This window comes from Ochotona curzoniae, unplaced genomic scaffold, assembly GCF_017591425.1.
Source record: "Ochotona curzoniae isolate NIBS_2020 unplaced genomic scaffold, NIBS_Ocur_1.0 scaffold_4701, whole genome shotgun sequence".
Classification (NCBI taxonomy): Eukaryota; Metazoa; Chordata; class Mammalia; order Lagomorpha; family Ochotonidae; genus Ochotona; species Ochotona curzoniae.
Window position 1 is genome coordinate 50,680,432 of NW_024467122.1, and position 17,743 is coordinate 50,698,174.

At 48.7% G+C, this 17,743-nt stretch overlaps 1 protein-coding gene and 1 pseudogene across 1 annotated transcript in view; one reads left to right on the forward strand and one right to left on the reverse strand.

Annotated features, from left to right (window-relative positions):
• STARD9 (StAR related lipid transfer domain containing 9) overlaps nucleotides 1-15,442 on the forward strand; it is a 103,564-nt gene extending 88,122 nt beyond the window's left edge. Inside the window, 11 exon segments of the mRNA XM_040968442.1 lie at nucleotides 2-3,883; nucleotides 4,066-4,263; nucleotides 5,360-5,543; nucleotides 5,871-6,008; nucleotides 12,479-12,581; nucleotides 12,746-12,870; nucleotides 13,097-13,161; nucleotides 13,438-13,640; nucleotides 13,834-13,913; nucleotides 14,122-14,280; nucleotides 14,819-15,442. Coding sequence (XP_040824376.1) covers nucleotides 2-3,883; nucleotides 4,066-4,263; nucleotides 5,360-5,543; nucleotides 5,871-6,008; nucleotides 12,479-12,581; nucleotides 12,746-12,870; nucleotides 13,097-13,161; nucleotides 13,438-13,640; nucleotides 13,834-13,913; nucleotides 14,122-14,280; nucleotides 14,819-14,920 — 5,239 coding nt within the window. The 3' untranslated portion in view covers nucleotides 14,921-15,442.
• Nucleotides 7,130-7,401, reverse strand: LOC121148983 (annotated as a pseudogene).
• Nucleotides 15,443-17,743: the final 2,301 nt, after the last annotated feature.

Sequence of the window (17,743 nt, forward strand, 5' to 3'; positions counted from 1 at the left end):
AACTAGATTGCTTTGTTTTCTCAGGGAGCGCGCAAGGCAGCAGGACACTCAGCCCATCTAGAGGGGAAGAAAACAAAACTCTTTGTCGAGAACCATGCAATTTTCAACCCGTTGCTGTTCATGCCTGGCCTTCTTCTTCCTCCAACTCTTCATGTTACAGAGATGGTGATCCAGAGAAGAGGACCAAGGCTGTTTTGCATACTGTTCACTCACCCCATGTACTACATTCTAGGACCTGTGACATGAATGAGAAAGGTCAGAGCTCCTACAGGGAACCGGAAGTGCTCTTGGCATATACCCTTGAGCTGAGAGGTGTCAATATGGAATGTGGGCCAGCAGACAGCACTGCTGTTGAGCCCTCGACTACAACTGCAAAAGGTGACCGCTCACTTTCTGTCCCTGAAGCTAGGGCAGATTCCTTTAGCCATTTGGGTGCTAATGAAAGCTCAAGGCTACCAAGGAATCCTGAGAAAAAGATTGCTAAGAAAGGCATCACAGAACTTGGGTCTGACTCTACCCATGAAGACAAGCGCTCTAAGCCACTCAGGAAATCTCAGCGTAGCTCTGTAGGTGGCCAGAGCACACAGGCGTTTCATACTGTGCCACAACCACCTCCTGCAACTTGGGGGTCATCACACCCCATGAATGTAAGTGGGGACTCTCTTGACAGTGAGCTGGTGGTAGAGCCACACCATGAATGTTTAGAAAATACTGCCATGTGCCTTTCAGAAAAAACTGGACTTTCCACTGAGGCCAAGGATCAAAGTTGCTTGAATTCCCAAAGCAAGTTTGTAACCAGGTTAAAACTTGTGGACAGTCCTCAGGCAGAAAGTACCTGGGAGGAGGAAGAGCAGCAGAGGGACGAGGCTTTAGGTGGCGGTGAAGAGCCTGCTCATGGCGAGGATCCCACACCTTCTGAAGAAGGCCCGGTTAGAGGTAGTGGGATAAAGGAGGCAGCTGTGACGGAGTCTCCTGTATCTAACTTGTTCTCATCAGATTTCAGACCACATGAAGCCCTGCAACCAGCTGCCCACCACAGAAGCTCACTTCCTGTGATTGCAGTCTTTTGTGGTCCCAGACACTCCAAGACCTCCCCTAGACCACAGTTCTCTGTGGTCAGCTCTTCTCGATCTCTTCAGGAGCTTAATTTGAGCGTGAGGCCACTTTCTTCTTCAGATGAAGACATGCAGAAGGCTAACAGATTGTTGATCCCTCATCTCCGGGGTGAGGGTGCTTTCCCTGTGAGCTTAGTACCAAGAGCATCTGTGAAGGCTGAGGACTGTGGTCAGAAATCCTCGTCTGACTTGGCTGATGACCCTGCTGGTCACTTGCTTCTGAAACCTGACATCCCACCTCATCTAGCTTCTTCCACTGCCTTGTGCATGCCAGCCACCAGTTTTATGACCAGCAGGATGTCTGTTTCTTTAGAACCAACCCAGCAAAGAAAGCCAAAGAGACAGGATGAGTCAGGTAATTGGAACTCTCAGGTGATCAAAGGAATGTCACACGTGACCTCCAGTGGCATCCAGCCCCCTGTCCTGCCACAGTGTTCAGAAGAGCCTGTGGGCATCAACTGGAAGCAACATATGCTTGGCAGTGTGGTTGATAGCTCCTGTAGCCAGAAACCTCAGGGCCTCACATTATCAGATAATACACTCCTGGCCCAGTCCTCCAGCATGGATAATGGTTCAGAAGACCAGAACTCGCTGGTCTACTCCCACCCCTGCTCCTGTGCCAAAACCCTGGACCTGGTGGGCTCACACAACACCACTGAGAATGCCCTTGGTTCAGATGAGGCCTGCCAAGTATGCCCCTCCTCATTTGATGGGGAACCCAATGTCGTGACTGACCCTGAAGGACTAGCCCCTACGTTGGATCCTGACAAGAGAGCTCAGTTCAAGGGCTGCCCTGATGAGGTGGGCTGCCTGAAGCATGAGCTCCCCATGGCTGGAGAAAGTACTGTAGGTCCAGTGGAGGAGATGCTGCTGCTATATACATCAGAGGCAGGCTACCCTGGGGGACTGGGAAGGATGAACACCTTTGAGCAGAGCACACAGACCGTGAGCTGCAGGTGCCCCTGGAGCCGTACCGAGCTCACCTCTACTGAGCCTGAAGCCAGTACCATGTCAGGCTTTGATCTGGCCTCCTGGACCAGTATGCATAACCTGTCTGTCCACCTCTCACAGCTCCTGCATAGTACCTCAGAGCTGCTCAGGAGTCTCTCCCAGCCAAGTGTGACCAAAAAACAACACAACACGGAGAAGGACACCCTTGAAAAGGCCTCCCTGGCCCTGATGATGGACGGCTCTACTCAGACCACTCTAGATAAGGGCAGCCAGACTGACCTGGCCTTACCTGCTCTGTGCATGCAAAACCAAGAGGCCAAAGTTCAGGAAGCCAACATGATCCTCGAAGTGTTGGGCTCAGAGACTGAGACTGTGTCTCAAGACAAAGGAGATGTCTCAGGAATACTTCAGAAGGGAGAGAGAGAAGCAGCAGTGGGGTCCCCAGATCTTCAGGAAGAAAGTGCTCACTGCAGGGCCCAGAGCCCTCCAGGACCTACACCCTGCTTGAGGGTTTACAAGTCCCCCCTGGGGCAGGACCTCCATTCTGTGAGCTCCCCAGCTTCTCTGGATGCTTCCCTGTGGCCCAGCTCACAGCCAAAGGAATCTTCTTGTGTAGTTAACAGCAGCCCCAGCCCCATCATCTCTCAGTTGCCAGTGTCCTTCCCCAGTCCTTCAGAGTCTGGTGTAGAACCCAGCGTGCAGAAGCAGCTGAGCCCCATGAGTGCCTTGTTGGTGGATAGAGCTTCTTCCCCAATCTTTAGTGTCAGCACCCATGAGTTGGGTCTCCACCGGGGCTCTCCAACACTTTCAGTTCCCTCACCTCCCCCTCTGGAAAGTCACCAAAAGCTGGACTGCAGCCCAGACCTTCCTTTCAGTGCCCCAAGGGCTGCCATGGATAATTGTTCTCAAACCACTGATAAGTCAGGGGTTTCCCAGAGAATGGAGACTCTGGGGGAAGGCACAAATCTCTCAGAAAGGAGTAGTGGGAAATTATTCTTTGAATTAAACTCCTTGGACAGCCCACAGCAGAGCCCAGGACTCCAAGTTAGTTGCTTAGAGCAGGCCCCCCAACAGCTTCAGCCTCAGAGTGACATCAGGATACCAAGCAGATGCCCACCTCCGCCACCCAGGCATGAGAGCCAGAGGTGGGCTGACAGCTTTGTGCTGTTGGCTTCTCCAGAGCATAGCCCACCGAACAGTAAGGAGCCAAGCCAGCAGAGCAGGCCAGAAAATGGGGCTGAGAGTCCGGCATCTTTGATAAAACAGCAGCCCACTCTAGATGCTTCTTCCTCGTGGGGAGGCTTCCCACACCTCAACCCCTGTCCTGACTCTGAGTTGACTGATACAGTAGGGCTCCACAGTCCCACCTTGGGCCCACTTCAAGCCAGCCAACCTGAAGGGCTATTATGCCCCAGTTCCAAGATGTGTCTGTCTCCTGAGCCCCAGCATCACAGCCTGGGGGACATCCCAGTGCATAACAAGTTTAGTAACTGGTATGGGGTTCAGGATGGCTCTTCTGGGGGATTGAGTGTGACTGTAGAGCTTGGGGCCAGCTGTGACCTTGGCTCTGGAGAGCAGGGGCAGAGGCCTCCCCCTCCTGATGACCAGAGCTGGAATCCTGGTTGGTCCCAGAGGGATCTGATCCCCCTGCAGACTGGAACACAGACCGTCTCACTCAGCGTAGAACTTGCAGAAGCAAAACTACACCACGGCTTTGGAGAGGCGGATGCTCTGCTTCATGCATTGCAGAGTGAGACTGGGGAGGCAGTTACTCTTGCTGCTCCCGTGATGTCCACCTGGGAGAAGCTGCATGTTCGGTAAGTGTCCCCAGCCTGGAGTTGGGAGGGCAGGGTTTGGGCTGAGAGGAAAGAGAACCATGAGAGAGCCAGTAAGTGGCTGTTCTCTCTGCCATTGCTCTGAAATCTTCCATGGGATTAGAGAACACACTGAAGGACATTTAGGACCCAGTTCAGTCAATCAGTCCCATCTTCTCTCCCAGGCAAAAGAAAACCATCGAAACCCTCAGAAGACAGCAGGCTGATCGACTTGAGAACTTCCGGCGGGCACGGAGCCTCAGCCCGCAGAAAAAGCTGAGTCTCCTGCCCAGCAGGTTTCTTCCCTTCCAGGACCTGGAGTTGCCCAGCAGGCGCCGAGAATACCTGCAGCAACTGAGGAAAGACGTCGTGGAGACCACCAGGTAGTGGTGGGCCCAGAGCCCTGTGGGAGAAGAATGTGGGAAGCAGGGCCGTGGTCTTAGCACCCTGGAGGGTTTGTCATGGCTGTGGGCAAGTGGAAGTGCAGGTAGGAGCTGGGAGCAAGTGGACAGAAGCTGTAGGGGGGAGAGGGAGAGCAGGAGGAGTTAAAGGAGAGGAAGGACAGAGGGTGCTGATGCGCTGTGTGGGTCTACAGGTTGATGGCCCAGAAGGGTCTCTTTCTGTCTGGTTAGCACCTTTCTTGGGGATATAAAACCATAAAACTGAGCTCAGGACCATGTGGGCACAGAGAGGACAGATCCTTGAAGAGAATGGTGCTGTAATGGCCTAAAAAGAGCAGGCTAGGGCTCTCTCCCACACACCATGTTAGAAAATGGCCTGATGCTATGGCTTAATGGTGAAATCCTCACCTTGCATGCACTGGGATCTCATATGGGCACCAGTTTGTGTCCTGGCTGCTCCACTTCCCATCCAGCTCCCTGCTTGTGGCCTGGAAAAGCAGTGGAGGATGGATCAAAAGCCTTGAGACCCTGCCACCTGTGTGGGAGACTCAGATGAAGCTCCTGGCTCCTGATTGGCTCAGCTCTGGCCATTGCGACCACTTGATTCAATGGACAGGAACTCTTTCCCCCTGTTTGTAAATCTGATCTGCCATTGCAATAAAAATAAATCTTCAAAAAACAAAAGTGTGTTTTCTACCCTTCTCTCCCCTCTCCTCCCCTCCCCTTTCCTTCCTTTCTTTCAAGATTTATTTAGTTTTTTTTTTTTTAAAGGTTGGTTTGTTTGAAAGGCAGATTTACAGAGAAAGAAAGAGATCTTCTGGGTTACTCCCCACATGGCCCCAAGAACCAGTGGTAGGCCAGTTCAAAGTGAGGAGCTTCACCCAGGCCTCCCATGTAGGTGCAGGGGCCCAAGGATTTGGGCCATCTTCTGTTGCCTTTCCCGGAACATTAGGGAGCTGGATGGGAAGTAAAGCAGCTGGAACTTGAACCTGTACTCATGGCAGACGGAGATTTGATCTTCTATACCACAGTGCCACCCTCCAGAAAGTTAACTAGCTTTCATTGTAATCTTTCCCAGGAACTCAGAGTCGGCATTAAAAGCTGTGCATCCGCCTTCTGACATAGCGCTAATGCTGCAAGAATACCAGCGGGCCCGTGAGGAGGCCAAGGTGGAGATTGCTCGGGCCCAGGACCGCCTACGGGAGCAGACAGAACAAGAGAAGTTGAGAATCCGCCAACGGATCATTTCACAGCTGCTGAGGGTAGGGAACAGGGTGATGGAGACTTGGGATTATGCCTGGAACCTGGGACAGAACTCAGACTGGCTCAACCTTCATGGTGACTGCCTCTGAGTCTTGGGATAAATCCCTTAGAGGGAGGCATGGGAGCTCTGGTATCCTTTGTGTCTATTCTTATCAAACTGGCTGCTGTCCTCTGGCCAGGGTCTTGAGGATGAGGCTGTGGGGGATTGACTGGGCTTGGGGAAGCTTGGGGATGGGAGGCTAAGGCAGGGAGGCCCAGGAGATGCTCTTGGGATTGAGTGCTGAGGGTGCATTCCGGACTTTGGTGCTGTGCTATGCTCTTCCCAGGAAGAGGTCAAACTGCACACACTGGCCAACTCTAGCTCCCCGTGCTCCAGCTCCAGTGGAAGTGTCTCCTCTGGCATCACTTCTGGCTACAATAGCAGTCCAGCGCTAGCAGGCCAGCTGCAGTCCCCGGAGAGTGTGGTAAGTAGGCAGAGGCTGGCAGTGAGCCAGGGGCCAGGAGAGGTTGGACAGGTTAGCTGACATGACCCTTCTCACATACTCTGGCCTTGGGCCTTCACTTTCTTTGGCATTGCCCATCTTTGTGTCTGTTTATTCATTCAACAAATGTTTGGTAGTGACAATTTCAGGTTATGGAAATGAACTGAGTAATTTTTCATCTCTGTTTACTGTTTTGGTAAGTTATTTGAAGAGGGAACATTAAGCTGATACAAATCAAGGGTCTTACTTAGCCTGGAAGGTCAATAGAAGTATTCTGAGGAGAGTATGTTTTCAACTGAAACCAGAAGGATGGGAGGCAGTTAAGAAAGCTGAAGTTTAGTGATGCTATTGTTGAGAGATGTGGGCCAGCATGTCAAGGCTTGAGAAAGGAGAGTTTGAGGAACTAGAAGGCTAGTGTGACTGGATTGTAGGTGGGAAAATGACATGAAAAAGGAAAAGGGCAAATCATGCAGACCATATAAAAACATTTACTTATTAAAAGTAAATTGGTATCCTGATTTTTTCACCAATCTTTAAAAAAAAATTTTATTTTCATTTACTTAAAAGCTAAAAAAGAGAGAGAGAAACATTGTTCCATCTGTTTCACTCCCCTAAATCCCATGCCTGCATTAGCTGGAGCTGTACCAGGTGGAAGCCAGGAGCCCAGACCTCTATCTGCATCTCCCCAAGGGTGATGGGGGGCTCCTGGGCACAGGGAGTGGAGCAGTCAGGGTGGAGCTGTACTGTGATTGGGGGAGCATTGTCCCAAGCAGCAGCTTAACCAGATTTACCACAATGCCTGGCTCCATTTGGTACTTTTCTTTCTTTTCTTCTTCTTCTTTTTTTTTTTTTTTTTTTTGGTGCTTAACTGATTTTAATAACATAAAGCCCCAGACTTTATATAATTTTTATGTAAAATACATAGATGAATACTGTCTTCTTTTGAAAATATAAAATAAATAAGCAAGACATGTGAAAATAGGCAGGTTTCCATTAAATGAAAAATTTTTGAAAAGTTTCCATTTCATTTGAAGAAGGGAAATTATTATTTTAAAACATTATTCAAGTTTATTAAACAAATTTAAAAAGGTTTTATAAAATGTTTAACTTTCGTCTGCTTCAAGGTTTATGTTGCTCCCAAATTTTGCATATAATTGAACTTACAAATCCACTAACACCCATTGAATTGATTCCAGTCTGGATTCTAAGGCGTCAGTTTCTTTGCCTCTTCTAACATACCCTGTGTCTCTTCTTGTGAGTGGCTATTGAAAACATCACCACTTTGATAAGGAATCATTAAGCAGTTGTCATCTGCAAGCATGATATCATCACAAGCATCTTCTAAATTCTGGAGTTTCTTTTTTACTTCTATTTCTTTTTTTTTTTTAAAGATTTATTTTTTTTTATTTATTTATTTTTTTAAAGATTTATTTTTATTATTTTTTCATTGGAAAGACGGATATACAGAGAGAGGAGAGACAGAGAGGAAGATCTTCCGTCCGATGATTCACTCCCCAAGTGAGCGCAACGGGTCGATACTATGCCGATCCGAAGCCAGGAGCCTCTTCCGGGTCTCCCACGCGGGTGCAGGGTCCCAAAGCTTTGGGCCGTCCTCGACTGCTTTCCCAGGCCACAGGCAGGGAGCTGGAAGGGAAGCGGGGCTGCCGGGATTAGAACCGGCGCCCATATGGGATCCCGGGCGTGCAAGGCGAGGACCTTAACCACTTGCGCCACCGCGCCGGGCCCAAAAGATTTATTTTTTATTATTTTTATTGGAAGGGTGGATATACAGAGAGGAGAGACAGAGAGGAAGATCTTCCATCCATTGATTCACTCCTCAGGCGGCTGCAAATGCTGGAGCTGAGCCAATCTGAAGCCAGGAGCCTCTTCCGGGTCTCCCACGTGGGTGCAGGGTCCCAAAGCTTTGGGCCATCCTCGACTGCTTTCCCGGGCCACAGGCAGGGAGCTGGATGGGAAGCGGGGCTGCCGGGATAGAACCGGCGCCCATATGGGATCCTGGGAGTGCAAGGCGAGGACCTTAACCACTGCACCACTGCGCCGGGCCCTAGAAACTTTATTTTTAAAAATTTTAAATAAAATTATTTTTAGATGTTTGTCACATACGCAAGGAGATTGCAGAAGAAAGTTTTAATAGAGTACAATGATCAGATTGCAAGAGGAGGCAGCAAGAACAGCCATAGTGAGACCTGTTGGGTGACCTTAATGTTGAGCAAGAAATGGTTATTGGTTGATTAGGGTGTTGCCAGTAGAGAAGGGAGTGCAGCAAAGAATGCATCTCTTGGTGACAGGCTGGGCGCTGGAAGATGGGAAAGGGAGCAGCATACACTTTTGACTTGAACAGAAGGGATGATGATGTTTACAATAACCAGAAACACAGTCTTGGGTAGGAGAGTGGAAGTTTGTTTTCTGCCTACTGGGTTAAAGGTGTCTGTGAGAAACCCACATACAATGAAATGTGTAGAATGAGGTTGGAAATGAAACACAGAACCAGAGCCTAGAGGCAAGATTAAAGAGTAAGGAACTAAACATTTGAAACTTGCTTCAGAAAAAAGACTTTACATAGTAAAGAGTGATATTCGAACAGTGGCAAATGTCAGATCGAGTGAGGTGCATCCCCTATTTGCCCTCTCCAGAAATGGGCATCTGCCTGTGTCTGGTGCTGATTTCCAGAGCCACCCTGTTCATCCCTAAGATGATGGGTGTCTTTTTAGGGCACATAAATGGAGGCATACTAGATCCATTTTGACACTTTGCTTTTTCCTTAAAAATATGTTTAGGGCCTGGTGCCCTAGTGGCTGAATCCTTGCCTTGCATCCACTGGGATCCCGTATGGGATCCCATATGTTCATGTCCCAGCTGCTCCATTTCCCATCCATCCACCTCCCTGCTTGTGGCCTGGAAAAGGAGTTGAGGATGGCCCCAAACCTTGGGACCCTGCACCCATGTGTGAAACATGGAAGAAGCTCCAGGCTCCTGGCTTCGGATTGGCACAGCTCCAGCCATTGTGGCCACTTGGGGAATGAACCAGCAGACAGAAGATCTTTCTCTGTCTCTCCTTTCGGTAAGATCTGTCTTTCCAGTAAAAAAAATCTTAAATATTTTTGAAAGATGTTTTTAGATATTTGAAAGGCATAACATCAGAGAGGGGTGAGATAGAGACAGAGAGACCATCCATCCTTTGGGTCAGTCATCAAAGGCTCCAGGAGCTGGGCCAAACTGAAGCCAGGAGCCAGGAGTCCCATCTGGTTCTCTTTAGAGTGGATGCAGGGGGTTAAAGCACCTGGGAAGACAACGGAAGATGACCCATTGTACCACAGTGCTAACCTCCAGCCCTTAAAAATAGCTTTTGGCCATCATTGCATAGTGTAAATGTAGTGCTGACTCATTCTTTTTAACACTTGCATACTGTCTTTTAAAATCTGCTTTTGCATGTTTTAAAATATTGCTCTTATTTGTGTTTTGTATATTTGTATTATAGAAAAGGCAAAAATATATCCGTATGTAATGGTGTATAGGGAAATACTCAGGCTTAACTGCTGTCAACCTAGTTATTCTCTCCATGCGAAAGCACTGTTGGATCTTTTTGTTTGGTTTTTAATTTTTGAGTGTATTTATCTGAAAGGCATATTGACAGAGCAAGAGTGAGTGAGAGACAGAAATCATCCCTCTGCTGGTCCATTCCACAGATGGCCACAATGGCCAGGGTTGTTCCATGTTGAAACCAGGTGCCAAGAACTCCATCCAGGTCTCCCACGTGGTTCTCCGGGTGCCAGATTACTTCTGCTTTCCCATGTAGTGGGGAGCTGGATCAGAAATGAATCAGCCAGAACTTGAACCAGCACTCACATAGAATGCCATCACTGCAGATGGCAGCTTAACCGATACCACCACAACACTGGCCTCTGTCTTTAATTTTTTAGAAAAAAAGAATTGCTGTATATTTTAAGACAAAGTGACATCCAGTGGCTCACTTCCCAGATGCCTTAAGTGATTGGGGCTGGGCTGGGTTGGGTTAAAGCTAGGAACAAAGAATTCAGTCCAAGTCAGTCACAGGGGTGGCAGGAACCCAAGCACCTACCATCTGCTGCCTCTCAGGGTCTGCATTAATAGGAAACTAGAGTCCGAACCGAGTTCCCCCGACTCTGGCAGTCCAGTGTGAGACACTGCTAGCCCAACTGGCTTGGTAGCAGTCAGGTCCGTTCTGCCCTCACAGTGTTGTTTTGGGATGGATCTTCTTAGCAGTCTCCATGCATGCAAAGCAAAGCTTATTAGAGCACAGTTCTACACCTCAGACATATACATACATAGGTTTTGTTTTGTTTTGGTTTTGTTTTGTTTTGTTTTTTGCCCAGTGTTTCTTGGCACTCTTTCTCTTTGAATATTTGGAAGAATTAGTTTATTTATGCCCACAATTCTGTTCTAGAGATGTAGTTTGTCTAACCAGTACTCCAGCTTGGGTTGTTTATGGACGTGCTGCCAGCAGTGCTGGTGAATGTTTTTGTGTGTCGAGGGTTTCAGACAAGTGTACTTGCTCAATGGGATAAATTCCCACAAGTAGACTTGTGCATGTATTTTAAAAGATAGTAACATATTAAGACATTTCCCTTCTCTTCCTTATACTCTCACCAACATGTTATCACGGATTTGGATTTTCTGCTAACAAAAATATGTACTATCTCCTTGTAAACATATACTCAAATCATTTGTTTTCTTTCTCATGAGCTATTTGTTCACATCCTTTGCTTATCTCTTTTATTGGTTACCAGTTTGTTTTGTTATTTATATATGTATTAGCAAGAATAGTCCTTTGCTTGATATGCATTAGATATTTTTTCTCAGTATCTTAATCTCTTTGTTTTGAAGTTGTTTAGTGTTTAGGTTCTGAATAAACAGAAACGTATTATCCATTCCAAAGTTGTGGAGACTTTCAAAATTTTTGAAAACTTCTGCATTTTTAAAAAATAACAATTTTTAAAGATTTATTTATTTTTATTTGAAAATCAGATTTACAGAGACGAGAGACGAGAGATCTGGAGTCAGCACGATGACTCAACTGACTAATCCTCCACCTTTAAGTTCCAACATCCCTTGTGGGTGCTGGCTGGTTTGAGTCCCAGTTGCTCCACTTCCATCTAGCTCCCTGCCTATGGTCTGGGAAAATATCTGAGGTTGGTTCAAGTTTTTGAGTCATCCACATGGGAGACACAGAAAAAACTCCTGGCTCCTACTTTCAGATCAGTTCAGTTCCAGCTATTGTGGCCGTATGGGGAGTAAGCCAGCAGATGGAAAACCTTTTTACAAAAAAATGTTATGAAAAGAGTGCTGGTTCACTCCCCAAATAGCTAAGCCAATTGGAAGGCAGGAGCCAGGAGCTTCTTCCTGGGTCTCCCTCATTAGTGAAGGTGCCCAAGAACTTGAGCCATCCTTTACTGCTTTCCAGATCATAAGCAGGGGAGTAGATGGGAAATGCAGCAGCTAAGAATGACACCCATATGGGATGCCAGCATCACAGGTGGAGGACTAGCCTGTATTGCTGTTGTACTGGTCCCTGATTTCTTTTTCTTTTCTTTTTTCTTTTTTTTTTTTTTGTCACTGTCTTTTTAACATTTGTTATTTGAAAGGCAGAGTTACAGAGTGGGAGAACACAGATCTTCCATCTGCTGGTTCATTCCCCAATGGCCATAATGACTGGAGTTGAGCTGATCTGAAGCTAGGAGCCAGCAGCCTCAAGCAGCAGAGGGGAGGTCATCCTGGAGGAGGAAAAAGTGGGCCAGGAAGGTTTTCAAAGACATAAGACATGTTTGTGTGCCTACATGCTTACCAGAAAGGGCCAATTAGGAGGGAGAGATGAAGAGACGATCAGGAGTGAAGGTCCCCAGAGGGGGGTGCTGGGGTGGGGGAGGGCTGTCTGCTTGCCCTTTCCTCCCTCAAAGCAGCTGAGGGTCAGGAAGTGATGCCGGGGGTGTAGGTTCCATGCGCCCTCATGTCACCAGATGCTGAGAAGGTGCGGTGACTGTCCTACAGACCCCAACAGTGCCTGAGGCGGCAGGGTCCATGGAGTCGGCTTATCACCAACCTCTTCTCTTTTGGCTGCTTTTACTCACAGCAAGCCCTCTTTCTGTTGCCAGTGGTGCCAAGGAGCCTCGCCCTCTGACACCCAGGTTGGCAGGCTGGCAACAGGCCCCCAAGCCTGTTGTGTCCTGTAGGAGCTCTTCTCACAAACTCCCTTCAAGCCTGTGGTTCTGGAGGGCCAGGGCAGGTTGTGCAGGGGCTGATTCCTGGCACACTGACCAGCATCCTGCCTCCCTGTGATCTTAGCAGAGAAGACACACCGCCAAGCTGCCATCCCACATGCCAATGGAAGCTGTTCAGAGTTATGCACCTGTTTTATGGTTTAGTCCTGAGCCTTCACTGAGAATCCTGTCTTGCAGGGGGACACAAACTTGTCTGATTCCAAAGACATCTGGCTGGAAAATGAGCGAGGGCGTTCTGCCCAGAGGAGCAGCCACCCGTATCTGGCCCAATCTGCCTACAGTGAGTGATGGCCAAAGGTGTCATGAGTCCCTGTCTGATCTGGGGTGGGACGCTTGCTAGATCTTAGGGAGTCCTAGGCCCGTGGCTATCAGCCCCATGTCTGTCCCTGCTTTGCTGTCACAAGGCCCTAGGGCTCAGTGCCTGCCTGCCTGCCTGTCTTGTAGAGCGCCGACCTTCCCAGAGCAGTTGCTGCTGTTCTCCAACCAGCCTCTCCATCCCAGCGACCTGCTTCTCCTCCTCCTCCTACCAGGATCTGGCCAAACACGTCGTGGACACTTCTATGGCGGATGTAACTGTTCCTATGCATCCCACCATTGCTTTAACCAGATGCAGACAGGGATGGGGGTAGAGCACGGAGGGGGACAGCCGAGCCAGGAGGAAAAGAGCCAGGCAGATGGGGGCCAGTGAAGTTTGGGGGCATCTTTGGGCATTTTCCATGTTGAGAACAAGGAAATCTGCTAGCGCTGGCCAGACTGCATCAGCCAGGAGCCTCATTTTGCTCACTGTGTCCCCAGGTAATGGCTGCTTGCTCTGATAACCTGCACAACCTCTTCAGCCGCCAGGCAGCAGCTGGCTGGAAGTGAGTTCCCCTGCAACACCTCGGTCCTCATTTGGCTTCCCTTCCCTCCCCTCCTCCACTTTTTAAAAAACAATTTTAACCTTGATGCTGTTTACATAGTTGAAGGATGCATGCTCATGTAGACCACCGATTAGGGTGGGGAAAATAGATGAGACAATTGTTCCCAAGCTCCTTTTGTCTTCCTGTATCTCCTAAACTCCTCTTCCTTCAGGCCCTGCATCTCCCTGGCATCTGTGGAGCTGCATTCTCATCTCCCTTTACTCTCCTCTTTCTCAGCTACCATGGCGAGGAGCAGGAAGTGCAGCTTTACTACAAGGTGTTTTCTTCTACTCGGCACGGCTTCTTGGGGGCAGGTGTGGTGCCACAGCCAGTGTCACATGTGTGGGCAGCTGTGAGTGACCCCACGCTATGGCCCCTGTTTCATAAGCCCATCCAGACAACAAGGCTGCATCAGCGGGTGACCAACAGCATCAGCCTGGGTAAGCTCAGATAAGGCAGGCTTGCTGGGGTTGTCTGGATCCTGCTCTGCCCATGGCATGCTGGTGGGCAGGTTTGCTCATCCTGGGCCTAGCAGGGTGTGGATTTATGGGCGTTGGGGTGGGAGCAGCTGCTGGGCCAGGAAGGACTTAGAGCCAGGTTTGCCACTGACTCCCTTTCCTCCCTGCCTTGCAGTTTACTTGGTGTGCAACACTGCCACATGTGTGCTGAAGCAGCCACGGGACTTCTGTTGTGTCTGTGTGGAAGCCAAAGAGGTGCTTGCCCTGTTGGTGGGAAAGTTGTAGGGGAAGAATTGTGCACCCGAGTTGAGTATTGGGAGACACAACCAGTGGCTGACAGATCCTCTAGTGGGGCGGAAGGCAAATTGGGGATGGGCCCAGTGCTGTCTCCCACTATAGCACATGGGAGCCACCTCCTGTGCTGTCCACGTTAGAGGCAGGACTCATGTATGTCTGTCCCCAGGGAGCCCTGTCTATCATGGCAGCTCAGTCTGTGTATGACAGAACCATGCCAAGACCCAGCAAAAATATGGTCCGAGGAGAAATCCTACCCAGTGCCTGGATCCTGCAGCCTGCCACTGTGGAAGGAAAGGGCATCACCAGAGTCGTCTACTTGGCCCAGGTGAGACACTCCTTGTAGCCAACTTCCTCACTCGCCTTGTGACTATCCCCACAGAGTGTTTAGCTGGTCAGCATCCGTAAGTGCCCAGGTCCTTTGGCCTGAGAACTCAAGATCCAAGGGTGTTTCTTGGGCTCACAGTAAGGAGAGTCAAATGGGAGGAACTGAGGGTTGCTCAGGCTTCTCTAAACCTGCCCTTAACAAGGGCCTAGTGACCCCATTTTGAGGCTAATCCCAGGATCCTCTGAAGACAGACAAGTCAATACAAAGTAAAAGGAAAAAACAAAACAAAATAAAACAGCTTGACAGGATGACTGGCCAGGCTGAGCAGTCCCCTCTCAGCTCTGCCTTGAACTTTGTCAGTGGGCGCTGAGAGCTGACGCTTCCAAGTGAACGGCAGGACTCAGGACCTGTAAACCACAAAGCCAGTAGTCTGAGATGCCTTTTCCCTTACCACAGCTCAGAGTAGCTACCAGGGGCCAAAGCGAACCCTGACACTCTCACATCAGTCTCCGCCATCAACTTTTTCCTCTGTTTCCAGGTAGAACTTGGTGCTCCCGGCTTCCCCCCTCACCTGCTGAGCTCCTTTATCAAACAGCAGCCACTGGTCATAGCCAGACTGGCTTCCTTCCTTGGCAGTTAGCATCTCTCCGTCAAGACGGTGCTGCTGAGACGCAGGCCCAGGGTGCTCCAGAGATGCTGTGGCTGCCCTTCCCCCTCTCCCCCTTCGTATACCCTGATGTGAGCAGTGAGGCACACGGCTGGGGCTGACTGGGCAGACAGGCCAGGACTGCTGGCAAAACCCAGCTTGTGCTTGGACATAGTTGGTGCCACTGCAGACCAAGCTCTGACCCTGGCTGTGTGAGGTGAATGAAGTTCACCTCAACTTCTGGATTCTCGCCTTTATTTTCTGTCTCCAAGACTCCGTGACCAGCAGCAGGCTCTGCTCCAAGACCAGGAGGGCATAGGCAGCAGAGCAGAGTGAAGCACTCCGGCAAGGGGCTTCCTCTGGGCAGTCCAGCTCTCAGGCTAGCAGCAAAGTCAGCGGCCATTGGCCAAGTCTCTGCTCCGGATCTGCCTCCCACATCCTGATCCTCTGGGATGGAGCGTCAAGAAAACATCAAAACAGACTAATGGGTTAAAAAAAAAAAATAACTGCACAAACCAGACCACTGACTCAGAACTTTTTCTGCCTCTTGATTTTTGCAAATTATATTTTTTTCATTCTTTTCCCAGCTCTTCCTTTTATCCCCAGGATGGGACAATTGGGTTTTGTGTCAGTCAGCAGTCCTAAGGGCTCAGAACTGGGGGTCACTGGGGAAAGAGTAATGGCAGGTTTGAGAGGTCAGAGGCAGGGATGGGGGTGAGCTTTGGGGACTGGGTGAGGCAGCAGCTGCTGGTGGCTGATAAGGCAGGAGGAATTTGGTGTTCCTCTCTGAAGAGAAAGGGAGGGTAGCTCCTTGAGACGACTGGTTGGAGCTGTGCACACTGCTCCAAGCCCCGCCTACTCCTGGGAAGTGTTAAGAGGTGGGAATGACCCATGTTTAGTTTTTGTGTCAGGACTTTCATTGGCAATTGAAAGAATGTTTTAAAAGTAAATTTCTAGACACTGCAGCAAAGCTTTACTTTTCTGTTTTCAGGGTTTTTAGTTTTTTACTCTTACGTCATTTATATATTATTTTAAACCTTTTTTAAATACTTTGATTGCTTTTTTTTAAAGTTGACACCCTACATATGTACTCCCAACTCTTTTCAAAAAGAATACTTGAGAATTAAAGTCCTGTGTGTATTTCAACAGTGGACATTATCTTGGAACAGACTTATATGTGTCACTACAGCATGGCACAGTTTAGCTCTCGAGTCATGGCCTAGTTCATGGTCCAGTTTCAGGCTCCTGTATTTGACTTACATGGATGCTTTGCAGTCCTCGACAACCAGATTTAGTTTAGAACTTTAAATAACAGAAGGGGGAATTCCAGCAGTCACCGTCATATTTAGCAGTGACCACAGTGCCATGGATGGTTTTCTCTCACCTGGCAGACGAGTCACACACCAGCTAAACGGTGAGTAACTTTAGCCCTCTGAATCTGCAGGCTCTGTGATAGAAAGTGTTTTGTAGGGGTGGGAAGAAAAGGGCAAGCTATAGGTGTGGTGCTTAGGACAATGGCATCACAGAATGCAGTGCCCAGGTTTGGGGCCGCTCTGTTCTCCCTGTTAATGTGCAGCCTAGGAGGCAACAGGTGATGGCAACAATGGCCCCTGCTACCTGCTTAGGAGACCTAGGTGGGTTGAATTCCTGGCTCAGGTTGTTGCAGGCATTTGGGAAGAGCACCAGCAGGTGAAAGCTTACCCTGTGTTTCTCTGCCATTCAAAAAAAAAAAATTACTCACCATATAATATAGTGTTAACAGCTACACATGGCATTTATATTCTCTTAATCTATATGTAATTGAGAGGATGGAGATAAGTTCTATGCAGATGTTTTAGAGTTCTTATGGATTCTGAGAGGGGACTGTACAGATGGAGAAAGTAAAATCAGACTTTGGTTTAGATGGGTGGTACTCAATTTTAGCCTGTGTATGAATTACAGACTCTGTTACACCCCAGGCTGGGCCTACCCCACATTTCCGACTCAGCAGATGTGGAAAGGCACCTGACACAGGTAACCCCCAGGCCACCGCTGTGAGGACCACTGAGAATCTGTACAGCCCCGATCCAGAGTGCAGGCTGGTGAGTTGGTGCGGCATTTGCTGCCTGTCTGCTTGAGCCACAGAGTAGCCTTTAAGGGTTCAGCAGGCTGCAGGAACTCTCCTTTGTGGTAAACATGTTTGATTTCTAGTTATTTTGCAAGAACTTGGTTTCAAAGCAGTAGACAAAGAGTCAAGCCTGGGTACGGCCCAGCCTTTCACCCCGGTACCTGCAGGCTCTCCTGAAATTTGCCAAGTAGCTAACAGCCTGCAGCTTGCTGAGCAAACGCTGTGATGCAGCCATACTGAATGCTGCTCTGTCCTAAAGAGAAAGCATTTGCTCACATCACTTAGACTCCTAGGTATTAAATTGGATTTAAAGGACAGAGAAAAGCCTTTGAAAATCGCCTTCTGTATTGATGCATGTTCTCAGCTTTGTTGCAGTACATGCCTGTAGGCGCAGTGCATTAATTCTGCTTGGACCCTCAAGCGGCTATAAATTTTTCCCTAATAAAGGCACTCTGCTTCTAAATTGCCTAATTCTCATATTGCTTAAACACAAAGTTTTCAAAGTTATGCTTTCTTAGAATCAGTGGTTCACTTGTACAGAAGCAGTCTTGAAAACAAGTAGAATGTTTTGTTCTGAGACAAGTTGCAAATCACCCCCGCTCTGACAAGAGCTGTCAATATTATGGGTGATAAATTAAAAGCACTGCTTCAGGGACCTGAAGGGTAAGGGAATTGTATGGCTGGCAACTCAAAGCCCATATGAGACCTCA